Source organism: Vanessa atalanta, chromosome 7 (assembly GCF_905147765.1).
Source record: "Vanessa atalanta chromosome 7, ilVanAtal1.2, whole genome shotgun sequence".
In the NCBI taxonomy this organism is placed as follows: domain Eukaryota; kingdom Metazoa; phylum Arthropoda; class Insecta; order Lepidoptera; family Nymphalidae; genus Vanessa; species Vanessa atalanta.
The window spans coordinates 9441319-9468273 of NC_061877.1; the positions used below are offsets into that span (position 1 = coordinate 9441319).

Sequence of the window (26955 nt, forward strand, 5' to 3'; positions counted from 1 at the left end):
CAAGTGCGATGAACGAATGAATGAATGTTAATTATAAAATTATTCTATTTATTAATATTAATACGAATAATTCATAGTAAAATCATAAATACATTTCTATTGAAAATACTCAAGATTTTTATTAAGATTTTTATTCTGATCAGAGTCTATTCTCGTTTTTTTATCTAGACACAAGGTGATAGTATAATTGAACCACCCGAGCTCAACGTTGGAGGGGCGGGCTCTGAACGTAGTTCTATTGTAAATTAAAAATCGCATGAGAACACTAATGATGCCCTCATAACGTAAATATGGTATTTGAATGGGCTAGGCAGGCTGGCAGGATGGCTAGGCATTAACGCGGTGAGATGTATGCCCGCAGCCAGTAATTTCCGTTATCTGGCGGCCGCGTATAGAAGCTTCGTTAAAATGCAGCGTGCCGGATGCGAAGCGCCAATGTGAGCTAACACGACATATAGCTTTAAAAAAATACCACGTCTATTCAGCGGTTTTTAATTTTAAATCTCCCTTGCGCTAGCTTTGTTTTTTTTTTAGTCGTTATGCTGCTGCACTGTTATGATAGCTGACTATGGTTAGGTATATGTACCTAATGCCTATTAAAATACCAATTCCGTTACTGATAATAGTACAAACGCAGGCAAGTAGCTTGATGACAATTATACATTCTTGTACATTCTCAGATGGATCCGATACTGGCCTATTACCGAAGAATACATAAAAAATATGATGATAAAAATAAATTAAGATTGTCCAGTGGCCAGAACAATTAAATGTTTATCGATTACGGATTCGAACCCAGGCAAAACCAGTTGAGTTATCATTTCTGTTTATACTTTTGTCTCAAGCTCTGCATTGGAAACAGGCATGCGTGCGCCTAAATTATAAATGTTTTTGCAACATACTTATAATAAAAATATAATCTTTAAATTCTATTTACAAATACATTTTACGTCCATATACGAATATATTTATACATATTAATATAATTAAAAAAAAAAACAGATTTTTTAATTCAAAGCTACCAATAATATAAACAAAAATCTGAAAGCATCTGTAGAATTTGAAACGTTATTGACTTTGTATTAAGAGCTCTTTTGTTTTAATTATATTTATTCCATCTTATTCTCACATTTCGTTTAAATTTAACCATTTAAGTATTCGTCCAGCTGTCTCCGCCATAGATTTAAAGCGACACAATAAATTAAATTGATTGAGGACGGACTTTAATCAGCTTAATTATGGCTACAGACGCTTGCGTTGAATCGAGTTTGGTCATCTGTTGCTTGTGTAGTAATTCCGCAATAGAACGAAAAAAATGAAGTAAATTATGATTCAAATCAAATACTTTTATTACAATCAAAATATATATATATTTTCTAAGTAAGAACAATACTGTGGCGACCGATGAATGATAAAACAAAAAAAATATTATACCTGATCTGCTATCATCCTTGATAAAATTTATAAATGTAATTCTAATAAAGTCTAGCAAGGTTGAAAGCATTAAAAAACTGTTTTTTTTTTTATCCATTACTCGATGACAGGTGGTAAGTTACCTTCGTCCATACGACTTTAGCACTGCAAGAAGAATAACTATTTACGACACCGTCAATGTACCACAGCCACGGAATCTAGGATCTAACATCTTTATGATTATTATTGGCATTACAACACAGAACACAGGGATACATACAAAGTATTACTTTATCGTTAAACTATTTGTAAGCATGAGGTAGACTAACTAAACACACGGCAAATATAGATACTTAAAATTAATAACATTATAATTACAAAATATAAATGCAAAGATAGAATTCTTGTATAAAAATTAACATACAGTAATTTTGTGCCTTGAATAAATTATTTTTTATTACTATTTCCGCTTAAAGCTTAGGAAACACTCTGTGGGAAAAACATACCACAAGGGCCTTTTTTTTCTCGCTGGAAAAACGCGTTACGCGCTTCCCCCACATGATGGAAAGTGGGGGGGGGACTCCCCGGAGCCCTGGACGCCGAGTGCGCCCAGGTACGCCGGGTTTACACACTAAAAAACCAGCGGTACCCTCTCCGTCTTTCGGCGGGCGGCGGGATCGCTTACGCATGCTACCGTGACGCCCTGACGGTCGGCCCGCCTATGCGGGCCTCTAGATACCACAAGGGCCTACAATAACAACGATAACAAATTAAACTCTAAGGAAGCTTTTTAGATCGTGTGAAATACTTTATGTAGTAACTAATATTATTCTGATCTATACTACTATTAAAAATGGGAAAGTAACTCTGTCTGTCTGTTGCTCTTTCACGGCCAAACCATCATTTATCTATGACGACCAACCTCTAAAACAAGAGTGAAGCCGCGGGCGACAACTAGTTGTAAATAAACCAGATAAGTAAAGGTGAAAATATTAAGATAAATCAAGATCCTTGGCAATTTTTCTACTTTTTTTTTTAAACAATTTCTAATGATTACTTAGTGATTCTTTGAAAGTAAGTGTTCTTAAGTTTAAGCCTTTCGAGGTTTATTTTATCAAGTTTTTTTTTTGGGTTTGTTCATAATCATAAAAACAAATTAAAAGTAATCATAAAAACTTTTTTTGAAAACAAGCTTTTATTTAAATTCGCTAATAAGAAAATAAAATAACTTTTACAAGTTAACTTGTAACAACATTTTGGATTTGACACTTTTGACACAATTTATATGACATAAAAGCTTGTTAGAGATATTTAAGTATTCTTGTATACTTAGTTTGAAAATTTGAATACATAAAATTATTCACGTCAAATTATTTAATTATCCTGTTTATCTCTTAAAATAATTTTGCTCTTTCTAGCATCAGTATTTTGTAATTCTTAAGAAAATTACATACCATTGATGTCCGATATACAACGTCAGGTATATCGGACATCAATGGTATGTACTACCTACGTGACATTGGCAAAATAATCTGTGCCTTGTCGGTACAATTAAAAGTCATTAAACCAAGTATTGAATTGTATACACAAGAGTTTATTATTGGAAATAAAATTATATAAAAACTTTTCAGATACTGTTGATACCAAACTATTCACTTAGTTTGTGAAAATAAATATTATTTAGTTCCATAGCTGTGGTTTTTAAATAAATTTATATTAAAAATTGTCGTCAATAACGGATATGAATATACAAATGACTAATGTTTTAGGCGATAAGTCAAATTTAAATTTACATACCTATATAAAACCACAGTACAAGGCTTAAATGATAAACGAGGGCACGCAATACGTGCAATTAATATAAACATTAAAACATAATAATAAATATAATGTTTTAAATTTTTTTACGTACTTCGTACGAATCTTTGTGTGTTCATATTATTTTATTTACCTTAAAAAAAATTATATTATATTCTAAGCAATTATAGGTAAATCAAATTATTATCTAAATAGTTATTATTCTGTTACGATATTTTCTTCTCGTGAAATTCACCACTTATATAATATGCACATTTGATATGAACCGGTAAAACCAAGTCCGAATTATGTCAATATTAAAATTATTCAGAGAATTCGTACAGACGACAAAAACTAATGTATTAATAAATAATCTATAATAATGTGAACTGTGTAGATAATTTCAGACGAAAACTAATTTTTTTTTAGTTAAATATGCTATGATGCTATATGGTGACCCATAATAAGAATAATCTTGGTAGTCTTACTTTTAGGAGATAGCTAACGGAAGCATCCTCAAATTAAACAAAAACATACAAAGAAACTAAAGAACTGAGCATGGAAACTGAGCATTTAGGGTAATAAAACTGCTCCTTTTGTATTAAATGTTAGAGATTTATACTGTAAGAATACAGCGACAATATTTAGTTTTCCGTACCATATTTATAGAAGGATTCTTGTCAAACAATTTAACAAGGTGATTTAACTTTCCTTTACGTCTGAAATTCTTACGTATGCACCATTTTTCAAAGCATTACTTGCGGCTTGAGACTTGTTATCCTGAAATACATATTCGTAGTATACTCTCAGGGAATAAAATATTCAGGTAACTTATTTGTAATGTGGTTGAGGTTACGTCGTTCTATCGCGAATGAAATATACAAGATTTAGACTCGTTTATTGTATTTGTTCAGAACCGAGGGGGCCAGTGTTAAGAATACCTTAATATTAACTGAATATTGTTGGTTGAAACTCAGGCGAGCACCACTGAATTTTCTTGTGATTAATTTGTGTTAATAATTCATCTCGTGCTCGACGGTGAAGTAAAACATCGCGAGGAAACCTTTATGTGTTGCATGAAAATCCGCTACACGTGAATCCAGTATCCGCAGAGAAGCATGGTGGAATTAGCTAACATAATCTTTGTTTTGAGGACATTTAACATAAAATCGGGTAAAATCAAATATACAAATTTGTACATGTATTAATTTATTAATAAGTACAAGGAGAGCCTAACATAAATAGGGGTATAATTTTAAAACGAAAACGACATAGTTGTAAGCATTAACATCCAACAGTGAATATTTAAATACGTGTACAATATACAAGTTTAATTATTTATTTACAGAGCTTTAAGTACATATATGTAGCTAATACGTTTTTGTGTAAACATGTTATTTAATAAAGAGGGTTTTAGTCTTAGAAGTGTTTGGTGTAAATCAAGAGTTATGTTTATCAAGTACACAATATTTTAATCAGAGAAGGTGTTAAGAATTGCCACACAGGAATATTTGATTAATACTGTACTGGATTTTGTCTATTTGAAGAATTAATTGAAATGATTATCTATGAATTTATTTTAGCATAGTGTGTTGTTGAAACTCAACCAGTTAAAGAACCTAATAAAATTCTAGACACGATTATATGACAAAGTGTATTTTGAACGATTCAAGTTTAATTTCCCACTAAAATACAGTATCCATATGTTCTAATAATTAATATATAGATATAGATGATATAAATAAATCCACCTACTTGTATTTTCGTACGCTTAAAATATTTCGCGCGATGGTTTAATGTTTACATTCATTTTGTAAGAATATAAATTGCTCTGCTGAATGAACCTAGTATCCTGCCGAGTTAGTCTTTCATATTCAAATGGAAGCTCAATAGAGAACGTATAAAAAGGGGACACCCCAATACAAACGTCCAATAAGCCGTAATGAAAACAAATGCATTTAAACACGACCCTTCCTGTTTGCTCAATAACTATCTACGTATTTACGTAAACGGTCTTTTCAGATCAAATTAAATGTTTACGCATGAATAGATTCTATAGCTATTCAATATATTTTTTTAATTAGTATTAGTGATCTATTTAAGTCACTGTCGCTGTTTAGGGTTCCATACCTGTTAAGCAGTAACGGAACCCTTATTCCCCACTTCGTTGTTCGTCTGTCTGTCTGTCCGCCAAGAACCCTTTTCTTAGGAACGTGTAGAGTATAAAGTTGAAATTAATACCAAATACTGAGCTATGACGTCCCTTGAAGCTTAGAAAAAAACAAATCTAAAAAAAATATTTGGTCGTTTATATTGCATTTCCAATACTTTCGCAAAAGGAATCTAAACCTACTTCTTGGTCATCAGTATCTGTTGGTCTATTTGTCTGGTGGTACGGAACTCTCAGTGCACTAGTCCGACTCGCACTTGCCCGGTTTTTTTTCAATCGCAATGAATAAGCATTTTTTGCGTTACCAAGATTTGTATGCTAAGTTGACAAAAATGCAAACCCCGACGACGCGACGGCAAGCAATGTTGTTGACGTGAAATTACCATTTCAGCCTACGGACCGATGAATATGTATTACGTAACACGGAATCGGACCGGTTTGATGACAATAACGTAAACTGAATCGAAATACATTTGAACGTTCCAATCCGAGGAATGCAAGCGAATGGCGAATGGCGAATGTCAATTGTTCTTCGAGCATGGCTGTACGAAATACTGGCAAGCAAAGTTATCTTAAAGCAACCGTAGGTAAGACTCGAGAATCGATTTCAGAACAAAGAACACGATTTTCTCTTACGCCAAATATTATTATTATATACTTTGCTTTTACCTCACGGACGCAGCTTCCAGTTTTATTAATCTATCTGTTGTATAATATCAGTAAATTAATGTGAAAAATCATTTTAAGATCAGTTCGGGTTATCATAGACAAGGTAGAAATCAATTTATGTAGAACTGTGTCAAGGCCGCTTCGAGTTTAAAATGATTCTACTGTAATTCTTATTTTATTATGATATTTTGTCTAAATGCATAGGATTGTAGTATTCGTTGTATTACATAAAAAATAATACCAATCAACTTTAAATTTTAAGGTGTGAAAATGCATATATATAGCAATAATAATTTAATAATTGTTTAACAAAGAAAAATAATTCGATAAGTAATATTTTGTAAGTTTGTAAAATTGAAGAAGCACGCAAAAAAAATTTATCTGTGGAAAACTAAATTGCGAGCAACATGCTGAATTAAGCTCTGTCCCTAACAACATTTTGCACGATTTAAATAACTGAATATCAGTTGGCAACAATTATCCACGAAGGCCGATATCAATACAGATTGTATATTAAATTATTAGTTCAATTGCTTTGTAATCAATTATAGCGAATTTTCCGATGCAAGCAATGTAGTAATCAGACGATCAGCGCACGGACGCGACGCAAATGAGATTAAAGTTTGTTAAGCGACCTTGCATTGCAATTCATTTGCTGCGCGACACACTGCGGTGAAACTTGCACGAGGCTGGCGCTGGGATCCACGAACTACACTTACTTCATAATTTCCACGCTACGTAATTTAATATCTAAACATATTAAAAACTACTCATATTCGTTCGGTTACGCTTTTTAATATTGTCATTGACATACTTTGGGTTTTTCAGTCGAATAAAAATTATTATCTAGTAAAGCATTGAATACCATATTTTTTGCCATTATTATAATAATTTTTATTCGAACTTTAAATGCGATCGTCTTATGAAAAAATACAATTAGATGTAATTAGTAGTATTCACGTTTCAGACCCAAATTTAAGATAACCATTAATATATGTAATACAATTATTTTATCTTAGTTCATTTAATACAAATTCAATTGTTTTCTGAACTTAAATACCATAAATGCAATAGCCAGTAATATTATTGTAGTATAATTTAGCAAGTAAACTGACTTACCTCGTTCTGGTCTAGGCTTAAATTATTGGCTTGCGAAATCCGACCATGACAAATAAACATTAAGATGAAGTAAATAAATTGATTGGAGACGGATTTTACATTTTGTATTGTTGTAATGTGTAGCTTGTTTATATAAATACCACAAATACATGAAACGCGTTATTATACACTATTTATTTAATTTGATTAAAAAAGCTACACTCATATTTACAGAATTCATTTGTTGGTCTGTATATGCACTAAAAGAAAGCATAAAATCTGCACGACAAATTGTCCGAAGTCAGGCGGGGGTTCGCACCGCCACGTCAAGAGCAATTTTGCATGATGTATTGTTCCGTATTTTTTATTTGGTCTGCATCAAATAATTCTTTTATCTCAGGAAATATATTTTACGTTGAAATAAAATGAATATTTTACTCATAGGAGTAATCACACTTTACGTAAGAGCAGTCCTCATTATCAGAAAAAATAAAATCTGTCGTGTCTGTCTATGCTAGGACAAATTTTAATGAGTACGGACCAAAATACTATTCAGTTGTTAAGATATATAAGCAGTGATTACAATGTACATGCTTTGGGAACTTACCATGTCTCCTGTGCGCGTAGGGGTCGACCACGTCTCCTTCTCGGTATATGACGGAATGGACTCTGGTGCGCGTGCCGTTGGGTGGAAAGTAGCGACGTGCGTGCTCGACGTAGTAAGCGCCGTCGTTCAACACAATTTTGCCCTCGAACACACCATCGGTCACCGAGCCAAACACCGTCGACTGCGGTTCGTCTGTTCAAAAGAAAAATAGATTAAAATATTTATTGATTATATATTTAAAAAACATCCGATTGTTAGGAAGTTAGGTATGATCAACACATAATATACATTAATTGCTATGTTTTCACATCAATTTAGCACCAACAAATATAATGTAAGTGTAGTGGTTTATTTATACATTTAAAAAATGCTATATATAGGTTAAGAGATACATATATATAGATATGGGTTATGTTTCTCTTTCCAAAATAAACACTATCTTTCGAAATTACTTCAGTGTTTAATTGCGTGAATCGTGAATCCTGCTAGAATATAACACGTGAATCTTTTTAGGTGTCGGTTCCACAATTTCGTACAAAAGTGGCAAATAAGTGACAATGACCGCTATTGATCAAAGAGCGTTCTGCCTATTGTCTCGAGTTAAACAACGAATAAAAAGCGGTCAAGTGCGGTCTGACCGTAAATTTAAGTAGCTCGTTACGCGACCACGAGCTGCGCTTCGCTGTATTCAAGTCATCCTGCTTTAAAATAATATTTTTTCTAGACATGTTTACTTTTTAGTACAAGAAAAGCACACAGGTACAAAACTCTAAAGGCAATTGAACTAAATTAGGTTATATTAAGTAATTATAAATTAGGTTATATATAAAACTTAACTGGTTTGTTCTGATTCAGGGTATAATCACAATGTTGCTGAATTATATTTACGAATTAATGATTGTCGTATCCGTCGTATGAATGAATGTCGTATTGGATACGCTAAACAGACAAACGGTACATAATATGATATTACACAACAAATATATCCTAACATTTTTGTGTGCAACATTTTTTTTAATAATTAATTGATAAGTAAATTTTTCGAACGGTTTTTTGATTACTACTTCAACATCCTTGTTATGCTGACTTCTAGTTGCAAACTTGAGGTATCATTACTGGTTTTAAAAAATACTACTTCACACTGGTAATATGTGGATATTCAACCCCGTGAAATTTCATTAAACTTGGAAATATTGTACATAATATAATACTCATCGAGCCATGAATTGTCCGCTACTATGTTGCTAATCTCATTCCCTATATATGCATATATTTTTCATTCATTTAAGTTTAATACAAGCAGCGTTTTATGTTTATAGCAAAGCTAACAAATTACGTTATTGTGTTGTTATAAATTTATTTTAATTAAAGAGTATTTTGTATGTATATTATTCTTTCAAAACATAAAAATATTTACTCTGACTTATCTGACATATAAGTTGTCGACGGCGTTTCTCTAGATAATTAAGACATTAAAAATATTATATAAAAAGTTTTAATGTAGCTAGTTTATGTATTACATATCTTTTGCAGTTTCCACTTTCAAACCACCGGTCCGACCATTTTGTGTAGCTAAATTGGCATATTTATAAAAATAAATGCAAAAAACGTATATAACATTTGTCCGTAAAACTATAAAACGTACCATTATGTTTCCATATCAATCGTATTATTCGTTTTTGCATGTATCAAACTTGCCAAGTAATATTAGTTTTATTATCTGTAATTATACCCTTTATAGATAACATAAATTTGTTATGTTTAGGATATTTTAAATTTATATTTTACTATATAATAATCGATTTCTACCTCATTCGCCATTCATATCCATAACTAGACGACTACGCAGGCATGTGCACAAGTACACATTGTATATTACTCTCTTTTTTTATACTATCCGGGTAAGCATATGACTCCAATCCACCGGATGGTGAGCGGAAGTGGAGTCCAAACGCGAAGACAACTAGTACAATCAGCAAGAATGAGCTGAACTGCCGGCCATGCCGGCCATGCCGGCCCGCAAGATGCCTTTTCACGCCTCGTTTGAAGGCACCCAGGTTTTAAGAGGAGGGGAACACGTGTGCTTGTAAAGAGTTTCATCTCTTGACGGTACAACAAAGAAAAGAGTTGCCAAATTTATTTGTGCGCGATGGGATCGATGTTAAATTTAAAAAGCGTAGATCTGTGAAGGAACGGAGAAGCAGGAATAAGAGAGAATAATTCTTTAGAGCACTCGCCGTGATACAGTCGATAGAAAACGCTCAGCGTTGCTATTTCTCGACGCAAGACATCCGTGTTAGGAGACCTGGGACAGAAAGAGAAAGAAGAGGTTGGAGATATCCAGATCAACTAATTTCCTTGTTGCAGGATAAACGCGGAAACAAATAGCATCAATTATATTAAGCTAAAACAAATTATCGTGAAGTTAACACTAGTATAACAGCAAAAAATACGATTCTTCGAGTCCGTATTGACAATCTTCACAATACCTTACACATATCCAAAAGATTTAACAAAACATTTTTATTCGCTTTCTACTTTGACTAATTTACTAGAGAGGTATGTTATACGTATATATATATGTTTAACGATTTATATTATTAATGTTAACCACTAAGCTTAGAACATGTTTAAGATTGTGGAATAAACAAGAAATTACACGGAAATTCTCAAGCAGTCGCTTCAATATCACAACATTCTAACTTTATTTTGACGGCAAAATGCGACGAAGAAATACAACGTAATCCTATACCCCTCCACGTGTACACTGTGGGAGAAATTGTGACACACATACTACACTTAGAACAGCTACCGTTTCAAGATGAGAATCCTTACGTGCAAAATATGATAAAGGGGGGATTACTACACATTATAACAAAATATACGTACTGTATATTTTATATTAATATTGATTGCAATATTATTTTCATATTTGAACCTAACAGCGAAGATATAAACTTTTATGATCGCATATATTTTATAACTAAAAATAAATTCAAAGCAAAATACTTTTTAAAAAAAATGTTTTTATTTTAATGATCTAAAAAGAAGAAAATAAAATTTTCCTTTAAAATTTTAACTATCAATTTATAACCTCATTTTACACATATTCTTTAATCATAAAAGGTTTCTGAGTCTATTCGATGTATATCGAGCCCTATTATTTGATATCTATACTGCAGAAGTGCATAAAAAATAACTATTCTGCCATATCGAATGTTCCACCATATTGGAATTAGAATTAAGTCACATTATTTTTCGATTTACTCTGAACAAGCCCTATCATTTGATATCTATATTGTAGAAGTGCATAAAAAATAATTATTCTGCCATCTCTGATGTTCCACCGTATTGGACTTATAATGACGTCACATTATTTTTCGAATTACTCTCAACAAGCTCTATGATTTGATACCTATATTGTAGAAGTGCATAAAAAATAACTATTCTGCCATCCCCGATGTTCCACCATATTGGACCATATAATGACATCTAGCAGCTTATCATGTATTGTCATCCAAACTTAACGTGTATAAAAAAAAAACAGCCAAATCGGTTAAAGATATCTGCTTCATAATTGAGTAGCAAGATTCCATCCGCACATACATATATTCATACATTGCAAGTTAAATAAAAGCTTTTAATAATAAAATTGACTTTTCTATTTCCATCATAAACAAACGTAATCGTGACTCCTTTTTTAATATAAATCCCGTAATGTATTAAGTATTTGCAATTACATAAATAAAAAAAATCACCATATTACTAAATTAACAAACAGCAGATATGACACGAGGAATCCGCTAAGGTTCAAGTACACACTGAAATGAGTAGGGTTGCACATAAGTTTATAATCGAAATAGTTGTACGAACCATTAAGTGCCAAAGGTTTAATATGGGTTCGCTGAGTTGGCTCGAATGTAACCTGGTTAATCGACCAAAGCATACTGCTGGAAACTACTACAAACTCACCTAATACAAACAGACTGGACGAATAATTATTAAGTTACAAATTCTAATAATTTTAAAGATTATAGTATATATATATATATATAAAAGGAATGGGACACATTGGACCGAAGACACATGTGCTATATATTATGTACTTACCTTTTAAATAACAGACAATGAATTGATTAATTGAATTTATTAGAGGTCATATCTGAATTAAAATGTCATAAAAAATAGTTTCAATAGTATTATATAAAACCGTATAATATATAAAGAGAAGGGAAAAGTCGCCTAGAGGGGGCATAATGTTTATTCACTCTACTATAAAAACTTCCTCTCAAAAACCGCATAAGTTAAAATACTAAATAAACAAACGTCACATCATTCAACGTTAAAATATAAATAGGGTTATTGATCTCAAAAATTAATCTATGTAATTATTAACTTCATTTAAATAAATATATGCCACTTCAAACGAAAGGTGTTTTTACAAACATTAAGTTGGCTTACAATGTTTGTTTGCTGAGGTTAAATCTAAATTAGAATCACTTCCTAGTATCACGGAATTGAAATTTCAGTTGATTCAGTTCATATGATTTTTTTTTTTATGTTAAACTTGACATGATTCTCTACCCTCTACCCAAGAACGGTCCTGACAGAACTCGTCAACGGTCAACAACATACACACGAAATTTTGTATAATATATTAAAACTCGTTTTTTAAAATCGCTTTTTAATGTTAATTTAGATTGTTTTATAATATATTGTTGCGGTAAATAGCTTAAAATATTACTTGGTAATAAGATCGCTAAGTTTGTATTGCAAGATTAATATTGCGAAACATTTCAAATTATGCAAAGTTTTAGTTCTCAGCCCCGTCTAATGATATTTTATTTTAAATATATTGCAGGTAGGCAGAACAACACCTAAGGGTAAGCAAAATATATGTAGCATTTTATTATAACATCCGGACAAAGACTAGAGGTTAGAACGTATAACTGGTGACTGAATTATAATAAATTAATAACATACATTGTCAATACGCGGCCAACGACGTGATCTCAGACGCTTTGGCCCCGGTGCTGGTAATTACACTGGCTCACTTAATACTATTTAAACCGAAACAAAGCTGTACAAAATATTACCGCTAAGCGTTTGAGTAACTGGTGGTTTTGTGGCACACACCTAGACGGGCCTGCAAAAACCTGCTTCGTCTTACTAAAAAACAATGTAATGAGAATTCCTTTAAAATACATATTACGTTTAAAAATAGATTATTATGAATTAACTTTATGCTTTTGTTAGACGAAAAATATTATTAGGACTTGAGTATATTTTATTTTTATTTTCATTAGGACAACCAACAGTAGATACAATATCACATCCAAAATAAAAAATTACATTTCAAAATTATCAAGGCAAAAGTTCTACTACTTACAGGTAGTCTCACCATGCATTATCATATTACACAATGTAATTATATATTAAATGATATTAAAAAATAACTGCCTGAAATTGACCCACTGCTGGGCAAAAGCATCCTCTCCCTTTGAAGAGAATTTGAAGCTCATCCACCATGAAATAAAATGAATCATCGATGAAATAAAATTTACAATTACGAGATATTTACTATCAAGAAATAAGTATTCAAAACAACGGAAACTGAAGCCTTTATACAATTTATTTAATTAATATATTTACAATTAATTTTCACACGTGAACATACATACACGAGTATACGAATGTTTTTTTGATAATGGTGTCAAGTTCATATTTATAACGGTTGCAAAATCCGGTCTGACAGACAGTCGGCTTATCATTCAATCAAAAACACACAAGGCAATTTTAAATGCCCGCGTATTTTCCTTGTTCATAATATCTTTACAGTTGACGTGCCAACGAGCATTGTATTCATTCATTTTCTGTTCGACGATTCCGAACTTAAAGTACCAATTTGTATGGACACATTATTTTATAGCTACCAGTGCTTAGTAGGGATTAGGTACACATTATATGTTCCATCGGATAAGGTTTCCTTTATCAATAAAGTAATACACGGACATACATTATCCCAACTTAAATAATTCGAGGTACGTAACATCCCACCAGTTCGTTCTGTATTTACAAGACTTCTACAAATCACATTACTTCAATTATTAATTTATTATCTACTTGTTCAATTTCAATAAAACTATATAAATACATGAATATTCATATTTTTCCGTAATAACAACTCGACTGATGTATAGTTTGTGATGTCACACACAAAGTCTCCTGTATTTTGAATAAAATCCACTATGATTCTTTCGTATTCACATGACTCAGATTGAAAGATGCAGGTTTATTCATAATGTTTTATTCATCGCAAAGCACGATAAGAATACGTAAACGAAACGAAAACTTAACCTAAACACTTCAGGCACTCAGGAACTCTTGCCCGAATTTCACCCCGTAGCCATTGTTTCCACTCATCCATGTTTATTGGCCACTTATACTATTACAGGCGCATTTATTAATATTTTTTTTTCGTTTTATTTTAAAATTGTATCATTATAATTACTCCATTTTAACACATAGATAAAAAATCATGCGGGTTAAATAATAAAGCAACGTATACATTCCACTACATATATTTTATTTACAGATAAAATAATCGTAAAAAAGTCCTTTAAATTTAGTATGTTTTAAGGCATCTAATCAAATTGGTTTACATAATAAATACTACGAATTTTCTTAAGTGAAACTAATAATAATAATAATATTAAATATTTTATGATTATAGAACTAAGCTGACTGGAATTAAACAAGAAAAGATATTGGTGTTTTTTTGAAAAATTCTCAGGAGCGGACCGAAGCTTAGAAGTAAGCTGTGTTTACGCTCACGTGCTTCGGAAAGCATGTTTAGTCTGCCTAAACTGATTGCCGTCCTATCAGAATATGAAGTTGAGAAAAAGTAGAGTGCAGACACTTGTGCACTAATATCTCCAATGCAGGCTAGTTGAATGGTCGCGATAACTACTTTGGATGTATGTAATAGTAATATAACTTGTTATTGAAGAATATAATTTTAATCATAGCTTATATTACAGTGGTAACCATTGGGATTTCTTTGTTATGCACCTTTAATTATACTCTTTCACACAACCGTGACACCCAACACGACAAACGCTATGTCGTTTGGAAGTAGAGGATACGGGCGTTAGTAAAATACTTGGGATAATTACATATATTCCGAATTATTCTGCCGTGTAGATATGTAGGAGTGAAAGTATAAAATGCTCAAAAAAGCCCTGGGGTCTATTTAGAGTTCCAATAAAAACTGAAATGGCATGTAATAATACATTTTACTAGCTATGAATCGAGACTTATAAATATACAGCTTATATTTTTGCCAAAAGCTAAAAGAGTTATAAATAATAATAATTAATGATAGTAAGTTGGGAAGGAATTATAAACGGAACACTAAAGGAAAAAAAAAAAATCTTTGGGAACTTTATAATTTAATTTTTTTTATATATTATTCATTTTATGTGGTAAGTCTGTTTACCCAACTAAACTGATTGATATGGAACTCTAAAATTATTACCATAATGTTTCAGAATAGACGTAAATTAAGCAACTATTCCAATGGTTCGACATGATATTAGATTTTCAACATACATCTGGAATCTACGATATACAATTAATAATAATTTCAAATCCCACCATATCAATTTAGATGTATAATATATTTTCTATATTATACATTTTCTAAAATATTTAACTTGGTCTAGAAGCATGAGGGACATGACAGGTCCTGTTATAAAGAAAGGTACCAATAAAAAATATTTCTACTCAAGATTACGTAAGCGGTAAAATAAGGTGAAATTTGAAGTTCACAGAAATGCGGAAAATGGTGCTTAGGCTTCTTTTTGCAAGTAAGCTTGAAGTCAATCGTATAAGTAGTTTTAGATTTTAATTCCCCATGGGAGTTATATCAGGAATCAATGTTTATTTGGAAGGTCTTTAGATTTGCCGTTTGAAGTATGGAAATTGGTGACTTTTATTATAAATAAAGGTCAGGTTTATCATAAAGTGCGTCATTTTTGTGGTAAGAAACATAACAGTTTAGTCTTTATTTACCTGGGACTAATTCTTTGCTGCGATCCAGGTTTTACCGTTTATATCGCATGGGAAGTGCAGATTATTGGACAACTGACTTGGTGGTAGGGTTTTGTGCAAGCCCTTCAGGGTAGGTAATACCCAATCTCCATATGTCCTACCTCCACGCAGCAAATACTTATACTATAGTGTTGTTGTATGGAAGGGTGAGTGAGCCAATGTAACTACGGTCACTAGGGACATAACATCTTCCCGAGGTTAGTGGCGCAATCGCAATCTAAGGAATGGTCAAAATATCATAATAAAAAAAACAATAATTAAGCCTTCACCGCTGAGTACGAGATATATATATATATATATATAAACACAAATTAAGTACATCAACATTTAGTAGCGCTTGTACACCAGGGTATCAATAATATCTTACGGTTAAGATTCAGTGTTCTCAGTTCCAACCACTGGGCCGCTTTGCTCTTTAAAAATCAGTACTTAATACAGACTTTATTTTACTACCCAAACGAATCACAACAAACCATTCAAATACAAATAAAATTATTCATCGAAATCGACAAGTACAGAAGATGTTTATAAATAAAATTTGAAGTGAGTATAAAGGACTCGCGCCTTCCAAGTAATGCAAAAAAAAATTACGTACTCAGTGATCTACAATAATAAATGAATATACATATTTTACTACTACCCCATTCAAACATATGTATGTTCTATTTTAAAAAAACATCACAAGCTTCGTTTTTTGAAATAGACTGGGAAATTGATATACAGTTTCACACAGTGTTCATAAATATAAGAGTTCGACGACAGTTCGGATAATAAATTTATAGGTAAATTGTTTGTAGGTTTCATAGGTAACATTTCGTGTTCAAATAGTATTATGGTATAAATTGATTACATCAGATACTGGCGGTGACTCATTTCATTTGCGGCAGGTGACAGGAGGGAGATATGACAATTTATTCAAAAGGGTCCCGGTTTATTTGTTATCTGAATTTTGTACGACTAATTCGCGCTACAATTGGAAATGAAACTTTAATTTGCTTCTGAATATTATTTCATACAAACTGTTATTATTGTTACACATTTTCATCGCTTTCATTCAAACTGCATTGTAGATATGAACTAGGTACTATAGTGAAAAATAATACTTTTTTAACTTTTGTTATTAAAAAGGACAAGAACTCTTTTTATTTTAAAATTTTATATTAAAGTCGCTCGTCTCCAGGGAATTCGTTCGTCTGCGTATGTTTTATAAAATATTGCGAAATTCACATATAAACTTTCAATTCTATTTTAATAATTCCGCGGATGAAATTCTTAAGATAAAATCATCAATGGCTGAACATAATTTTTGTATTTATTTTCGAAAAACAAAAGACTTTTAACAAACTGTCTACCTATCTAAATCTTTAACAAGTGTCTTCGTAATAAATACTATATAATATTTAATTCGTCTATCTAACTTAATCGAACTTTCAATTACTCCTAAATTTTTAATACATGCATGTATCGTATAGGTTCAATTAAGGTGTTATTTAATACTTTATCTAGATTTACATCATAAATCTATATAGTTTGTATTTATATTGATATGTCAACTAATCTATCAATCCGTATTGAATAATGCTCCGTTATGTTAGATAGTCCGTTGATTGAGAAATATTATAGATTATGTTACTACGTCTATCCTACGAGGTTGAGAAGCGAAGCAGCAGTCATAAACTATATTCAATAAAACAAACTATATGAAATACGAGTTATATAGCATAGCAAGTTATAATCTATACTAATATAATACAAGTATTTGTTTATTTTTTTGTAAGGGCTAATATCCGAAACTAATGATTCAATTAAAAAAAACACTACATTATTCCTAAGATCTATAAAATTATATCTATATCATATTTTTTTATTAATAACTTGCATCCGTGCGAAGCCGGGGCGGGTCACTAGTCATAAATATAGCGAACATTTCTATTCTACTTCCGGTGTAAACGTCCATAGCATATCTAACAAAATATGTATTTTAACAAATCAACGGAAATCTAAATATTCATTCTAAAAATAATGAATGCTTTTAGGTAATAAATACAAAAAACAAAAACGAGATAAAAGAAAACCGAAAACAAATACTCCATTTTTTTTTCATTTCATTTGGAACACTTATCAATAAATAAATGAACAAATAATGATATTGGACTAGCAGTGTAAAAATGTTTTTAAATATATCATTATAGAGTTAAAAGTTCACATTATACAAATTATATTTAAAAAAACATGAGCCAGACCGCGACATTATGAAATTACATAAGTTAAGGAGCGTAAATATGAGAGGGATGTGATGTTTTGCACAAACCGCAGGGCTCCGAAAATGTCTTCAGTAAATTTTTAAAAGAGCCCGTTGAAAAAATACGCATACATTTTCAACGGGGCTCGTTGCTACCTGTTTTTTTATGTTTATCACTCTCGTTAATTTTATGAATACACAACTATATAATAAGATTTTATTGAATTTTTATAACATACCAGTAAGAATGATTATAAAATTTTTTATTAGTATATTAAAAATGACATAAAAAAATACTTTACATATAATGTACTTACTATAAGTATCGCTTCCAACGAATTTAACAAATACTAGGACTTAAATCGATTTAATTGAGATAAGAAATATATAATACCAAATCAAAACAAATGATTTTATCATCCTTTAAATTTGGTGGGTTCTAACGCTATCAAATAAATAATAATTTATGTTCATCGTTATAAAAAACAATTAGAATATAGAACTTCTTAAAATTATGCAGCTAAGGGCTTGCTATACCTATAATGCGGTTCGCAACTCGGTGGCTAAGTGCATCGGAACAGCGGTAAGTAGGGCGACGAACTGCGATCGATGCCGCTCCGCCCTCGCAACTTTATCCATTTACACTGTACCAAACTTTCACAATTATTACAAGAGGACTTGTGTATATTAACGCATTGCTAAACCGACACTTCTATGCGTCTACATAATGTCACACCGCTTATCTGTGCTATGGAGCGATTATATTACAGCATGCGAAAGAACTCAAAGTTAAATTTCGTTGTTTTGCTCGCAAAGGACTGTTTTGAATAACTCCTGAAAATATTCAGACGAGGAATGTTTGTAGAATTTCCAGCAAAGTAATTATTTTAACAGATAACATCCGCAAGGTAGGCGAGCTGAGATCTCGGATGTCGGTATTCGGCGTACGTACCAACATTAAAAGTCAAGTGGCCGTCGAAAGCTCCCAATTAGCCGAGACTTTGACGCCGTAATTGCAAAAAGGAATATGTTTTGGTGTTCTCCTGGAATTACTAATGGCGCAGAGAGATTCGTCTTACACCACAGGGTCTGTTTAGTGATATGAAATCTCATTTATGATAACACAATTGGTCGGAGGAGTAATTTTGAAGGGTAGACAATGGACATCTATCTTGAATAAAGATAATGTCGTGTGCTGGGGTTGTTTGCACAATACAAGTGGAGCTGGGTCATGTCATCTGCAAAGTTTGTCCCTGTCTTGTCGACCGATAACTTACCTATCTTCATACCTACTGCAAAACAACTGTAATACTGCTTAGTATTTATTATTGCTTTTTAAAAACATCATCGACATAAGTCCCATACAGACGTACATACATTTCTCCAATTCTGCATACTCTAAGGACGTTCATGTAAAGATATTACTGAAATGTTCTAAACATTAAACCATTAGCAATTATGTTATCTTCTGTAATAGCACAATAAAAATGTCTTCCTCAAATGTGTATAATTAGAAATATTTCCTAGTATTATAACTAACGTTTAAGTTACATATAAATCAAATAGTTCATAATGATTGTTTTGCACAACATATTTATTTGGAAAGTTATTAGGACGTTTCTAAGCCGAAACGAGAGATAAAATACTCACCAACAACTTCGCCTTGATATATATGTGATGTTTCGACTTCATGCAGTTGCCCCTGTGATCCTTCGACCTATAAACAAAAAATGTCTTAAAAAAATTTGCATATATTCGTTATATACACTAGCTAAACCCCGACTTGACCCGAGCAAAATTTATGAAACTTTATAGTACAAACACCTTTAGCCCCCATTTCAGCCCACAAGGAAATAACTAAAAAAAAGTATCCTATGCAAACCTATGCTTACTCCGTAACTATTTTCATCAAAATCTGTTCAGTGACTTTCGTTGTGAAAGAGTAACAGACTTACTTTTTGCATTACTAAATAAAATCTCTCAATCTCCTTAAAAAAAATAAACCATCTTTTAATTAACCTGATTGTTTAAAAATGCTCAAAAAATATTTAAATTAATATATATAATCATGTTTAATATATATAAAATGATTTATTTCCAATACAAACTTCCAATATACCAAATCTAGGATGATGATCTTTGTGATAAATACCAACCTATGTCCTTCGCAGAGGCTTAAACTATGTCCATACCAAATTTTATCTAAATCGTTTCAGCTCAGTTTACTTGTGAAGAGGTTAGACAGACAGAGTAACCTTTGACTAAATATTAAGTATAGAAGTATTATATATAAAACAGTCTAACGACATTATGTATCGCGCTATGTATTCTGCTCTAGGTGTATTGTTGTACAATAGGTGATAATAAGGTAAAACTAGTTTTCTTTTAATATAATTTTTTTTTATAATAATCTCATAAATCAGAACAAGAGAAGGAGACGGCCGTAACCGCAGCGAGTCCATTTAATCTTATTATCTGCATAGCTGACTGAAAACTGTGGTCTTTATGTTTCCAATTTACTAGCTCTTTCATTGCTCGCATTTAAATTTTAAATATCACTCCGGAGAGTAACCGAAAATCGGATAGCTTTATTGCCTGCGTACCCGGGCTACCGGCGAAGGTAGTGTTCGCTATCCGAATGCAGCTCCATTCCGGTCGTGCAATAGGGCTTCACGGAGCGTGAATTTCGCATTATAAGTGGGCAATTTACGTGTGCCGTTGCTAGAGAATAGTTCGGTAACTGAATTTTTAAGGTAAAAAGCCATTTTAATGTACCCATTCCAATTTTGCTGTTTTAAATGCTTTTATTACCACTGAAATTATGAGAGAAGTGCAGTGATAAATTAGTTTTTTTTAATGAATTCATCAGTTAGTAAAAAGTTAAATTTGATCTTGAATTTTAAAGAAATTTGATACATCAATCAGACTACAATTATTTAAAAAAAATACTATAATGAAACGACAAACGAAATAAATCATATTTAACAAAATGGATATATGGTATTGTTTTGAATTCCAATGACGAATAATTAAGCCCTGGGCATAATTACTAGACAGTCATAAAAAGCTATATGCTAACGATAATGCAATCTAAAATGCTCTACTAATTAATCATCATAATATACTGCAGTTAATGTTTTTTTTTTAAATTTGGTATAGGCTAAATGCCTTCCGCGAGCCGAGATGGCGCAGTGGTTACTCGGGGAAGCACCGCTGAATTTTCATGTGCTTAATTGATGTTCTTGCTCATAATTCATCTTATGCTCGGCGCTGATATCGTTAGAAAACTTGCACGCGGCGGACGAAAATCTGCCATGTGTAATGTGCATTCACATCGCATTGTAGCAGCGTGATTAAGTAAGCGCCGAAAATTCTCCTCAAAAGAGAGGAGGCTTGAGCCCAGCACTTGGGGCATGCTGTACTTATAGTATATATAGAATATTTCGAATGTATAATTAACCATATTAAATTTAGAAATTGGAAGAAATAAACTCATATAACTACAGCTTCTTCAAACGGCTAAGTTTGATATCCATCAGGTTTTGGTGTTGTATCAAAAATAAATATATTCGTATCATTTGATATAATTACACAAATTATACGAATGTTTAAAATAAACGTGCGCATAGTAATGCGATCATTCTCATCACTAATATACATTAACATGTCTATTTATAATTACCTTAAAGTCCTCACTGAACGCTGAAAGGTCGCGCCGCAGACGCATATTAAAATGCTTCCCGTGCGCACGGAAGCTAATCTGCAGGTCGGGGGGGTCGATCGAGCGACGCGTGCGCTTGTGCTGCGTGTGCACCGCGCCCGCGTCGTATTCCAGTGATTCATAGTGCTCTACGTATTCGCTGAGCCGTCGAGATGCTGGAACAAATATGTAAATTATTTTTAATGATAAATATGCAAATTACAAGAAGAGCAATCATATGAACTCGGCCTTTACTATAAAATCATTGTCATCCTGTTTGAAGCTATTGTGGACAACATGAATTTTATTTTTAAATTTGATTTTTTTCGTATCATATAGAAAAATAATAAGTATGTAGTCAATCAAAACTTAATCGTTTTACATATTTTACTCTTTACTTTACGTATGTATACATACGAGGCGAAATAAATACTTCTTACTTTGTACTTTCGTACACATCTGAACATGTAATTGGAGACCTTAAAACACACACACAGAGGCATGGATAAAAAATTTGACCCATTAGACCCTGTTCAAGTTAGCTTGATCTTTTTGACAGACGGGCTAGTGATGAGAAACAGAAAATATAACATGTTATATATGTTACCGTATTTATGTACTTTTGTATTATATGTATTTTGTTTAAATATTTTTACAATTTTTAAAATCATTAAATTAAGAAAATAATATTTTCGTCATTGCAAAGTTGCGCGATCAGAAAAATATACAACTGTCAAAAATATCAAACTATCTTGTACAGGATATACAATTCATTTTATCTTTATGTATAAAAAAATTATCATGTTTATGTCGTATGCATCTCGTTCCTAAACTATTTATCTAAATGAGATGAAATTTGTATTGTTTATGTTCACAATTTCGCGGAGTATTGTAACATAGTGCAATCAATCCACAGTGGCGTGCGTAAAAAGAAATAAAGGGGATATGTACCGAACATTACATACAAATTGAAATTAGTCAACAACAATAAAATATATAAACTTGTTCTTATGATATATTGCATATAGTAGACATCATTTATATTAAGGGAGATTAAGGTGACTCGTAACATCGTAACAGCTTGATTCGTAACGTTGACAATGACATAAATAATTTAAAAAAAAGAATTAACAAACTACGTAGTTCGTAGTCGTTTTTGAAATACTCAAAAGTGTCCCAATTTGAACATATTGCAATATATGTAATTTATTAATGGTTATTATTTTTTTAATAATATTTTATTATTATGGACTTAATTCATGTTACTTGATGGTTACCGTATCTCGCGTCATTGCAGCAACAATCATATGGACCAGGTTGTGGTAGACCTAAAACCACCTTTTACATTGCAACATTTTATTTATTTTACACTAGCGGATGTTCATTTTATAGTAATATGAATAGCTTTTAAAAAAAATTATAAATTTTAAAATTAAATAATCAATAAAATTGGCGGAAGAGTATTTTTTTTTTAATTACAACATTTCTCTATTGCCTAGTTGCTAGCTTGTGATGCTATAGATTCTAGGGTTGCGTTTATGTCAATAAAATGTTCTGGATATTCTAGATTAAGAAATTTTCAACAGTCAAGACTTTGGTAGTTATTCCTGAGAGTGACTTTATGTTTGCACACACTTGGGTACTCTAATATAACTTATAACCTGAAATCGGTCACGAGGACATTATATTCAAAGAACGCCGACATTATACAATTTATTATAAAAAATATAAAACTGATAAAATGATAGTATAGCCATAAATTTCAGTCGTAAAGAAATCCTAGCGTTATAGTTCGATTGATGAAATCGACTTTTACTCAAGATTTATTCACGGTGAATTCATTTTAGAAACAACAATAATAGTCCTTAAACTTCGTTTCCGGTAGATTGAATTGGGCCAATTTGAATGCCTCTCCTTAGAATTATTCATTATTTAAATTTTATATATTGTTTGGTCTATGTTATGGTATAGCTGTACCAATATACACCCAAAGCTTCATCAATAAGCGTAAATAAAGGTACATTAATATATAAAGCATATAAGTCATACATTATTAAATAGATGATGAAAAAACATGTTAGTGTTCGTTGATTTCCACGTGGGATAAATACATTTGAATTTGTTGCCGATTCTTTTCAGTAGAATATATGTACATTCCGAACCGGTGATTCGGGCATTCAATTTAATCCTACAAAATGATTTAAAAGTGCTTGTAAAATTGTCGGAGGCTACTTGAATGAGTATTATATTTGAATATATTTTATTCAAATATCAATATATAGGTTTTTTTTTTATATTAAGTAGAATTTTCAAAATAAATATTTATTATTATACAATTACATTAATATTAATTTTGTATTATTTTATCTCAATTTAGTTAAAATTTAAATATGACTTATTTTAATTGACATTAATAATTTTAATATAATGTTTAATGGCTGTAGTAGAGTGAATTTTACATATGTAAAAGTATTCGGTGTGTATTATTATTTCTGTTTTTGGTATAAATAAGTGTTTTAAATTATAATGACACAGAATATAGATTGTTGCAATTGTTGCAAACATTTAAGTGAACATCATATTATAACGTCTGATTCAAGACCTGTTAGGAAGTAAAATGCTTAAATATATTTCAACACGTTTTATTATAATACAGAGGTTGGTAAATTTTAAAGTTCAGAGTAAAGAAATGAGAGTCGGTCGTCATTAGTCCACGGGCGTTGATTAAACGGCAGGGCGAACGATTCGATTTTCTCAGGATAAATTTTTCCCTGACATTAATTATAAACTTTTCGAAACTCCTAGTTAAAGACAATCGACGTAGCTTCGAACACGAATACTACGACTGAATTTAAGACTTATTTCTTGCACCTACTCGCTGAACATTTCAAAGACAAAGTAACCTCGTAAAATATAAGAGCATTGTCTACTTACTTAGTCCTTTTTCTTCCATTTATTTTTATACATACTTTAGAAATTTAAAGCTTTCTTAGGAATATTCTCTACTAATTTAGTACTCAAATATAATATCTTTCAACGATTTCTCTTGACTTTATGACGTTAGGACATCTTTAAGAAAAAAATATCTCACATGTGATGCGCCGCTTTGGGACGATGCACATGTGCGTTGCACGTGTGTTGAAACATCGTTTTTAATAATGTCATTTATTATAAAATATATTACAAACATCAGCTCCTGGAACATTTATTATCATAATATTATAAATAAATAATATCACTTTATATCTAAAATAACAAAATCATAAAAAAAAAACTTTATATATAAAATATTAGCCGAGTAATGACGAACCCCGAATCCGAAAGAGACGTTTTATTACGTTTAAATGTGAAATGTTTTTCTTCATAAAAAAACCGTACAAAAAATGGAAAGGAAAGACACTAAATCAGTTCCAAGATATTAACTAAACGGGCTATAACTTCACAATCGAACCGGTGTAGCTTGCGGGGGAGGAACCAATTGAATTATGACTATTGCCTTTGCTCCGAGAATGCCACAATATAAGCCTATACATAAAAGCAAATCCTGAATAGCTGAAACAGTCCAAATCGATGTTAACAACGATCAATTTTGGTTTATTTATTTAACGAACGTAAAAGGATAGTGTATCCACATACTTATACGGAAGCTGAGAATTTATACGATAGTACTTACTCAGGACACGTAGCCTAGCTCGACCAAATAGCCAATACATTCTCGTTGACCTTTCTGCTCACCGCTAAGAAATAGATATTGTAGTTTACAGTGAGGTTTTGTCATCAAGTAACGGGACAGAGACTCGAAACGTGCTTTTGGTACATTATCAAAATATCTTTCGTGAAGCGTACATAAGGGAAAAATTACATTTAAGATTCCACTCTGTACGTCTATGTAAGTCCTCTTTTAGTGGGAGGGTTTAGAGTGATGCTACCATTATTCACTGCTGTTGTATAAAAGGCAAACTCTTTGTGTTTCTTTGTTGCAAGACACTTAGTCCACGCGCATAGCAAGGAGGAGGTATTTTTATTATAAATTGTGTTTTCATATGTACGTACATTTATCTACTTCTGTTAAAAATCCTATAATCCTTCATATTTTACCGTAAAAAGGAAACATAATGCAATCGTATAAGCTCTCAAAAACGAGATGCATTTATCTACAACAGTTATAACAATATTACATTTCAATTCTAAAATATATGAAATATAATAAGTGAGCGTAAGATACAATTTTTATCGAAATATTTATTTCTATCGATTAACAATGTTTATAAGTATTTAACTATATAGAGTAATTAGGTGAAATATTTCACAAATCATACAAAGAATAAACGATCAAAAAGTAATTGTATTATATGTTAATAAACAAGACCATCAATCACTTATCAACACTTGATTTGTTGACGCTGGGCCGATATTTACATTCATTTATTTGTTCAAATGTTCGGAGCTTTTCGCAGTGTCGTGTCACTGGGTTAGTGGGTCGCAAGCCGCCTGGATACGAGCACAAAAGCTAAGTCAGTACAGCGTCGCGTCTCATTTAACACTCATTGTGTTTACATCGCGAACAAAGAATCGTGGATGTCAACCGCTAAACATGCAAGGTTATTAACCTGTAAGGTTCACGAGTTGTCACCATCGTATCAATAATAATACCTTACATTAATTATACATTTTTTTTTGAGAATTCAGATGCAATAATAGAAGAAATATTATCATTATTATTTTATATAAAATTTAACCAACCAAGTAGAGTCTAAAGATCTTAACCGATTATGATAAATAACATTTGCAAAAACATCTAGAATCAAATGGACTAACATAATTGAAGCCAGTCACCATGACGAATAGCCTGTCATAATTGCTAGTTATATAATAAAAAAAAAATAAGTTCTTTTTATTCAAGTAACAGTGACTCAATTACCAAACTGGATTGTATTAATAATAAACTAACAGAAACAATAAAATAAATATAAACATTATTACAAACGGATACCTGGTACAGTCAAAATTATATATCCATGTCAAGAAGGTACGATTGTTTAGTATATCACATGTAATACGTAAACATATATCTTGTCTTCATATTTATCGACACGATCGATATAGGTTCATTGTGTATATTTAGCCATCAAGTATTCTAAGATAAG

General features: G+C 31.6%; 1 protein-coding gene across 1 annotated transcript in view; it reads right to left on the bottom strand.

Moving 5' to 3' along the window:
- The window catches only part of LOC125065471 (disintegrin and metalloproteinase domain-containing protein 10), a 57776-nt gene that overhangs the window by 12643 nt on the left and 18178 nt on the right, over window positions 1–26955 (bottom strand). Inside the window, exons 2-4 of the mRNA XM_047673063.1 lie at window positions 21791–21984; window positions 19759–19825; window positions 7755–7946 (exon numbers count right to left, since the gene is read on the bottom strand). Coding sequence (XP_047529019.1) covers window positions 7755–7946; window positions 19759–19825; window positions 21791–21984 — 453 coding nt within the window. The remainder of the gene's footprint in view (window positions 1–7754; window positions 7947–19758; window positions 19826–21790; window positions 21985–26955) is intronic.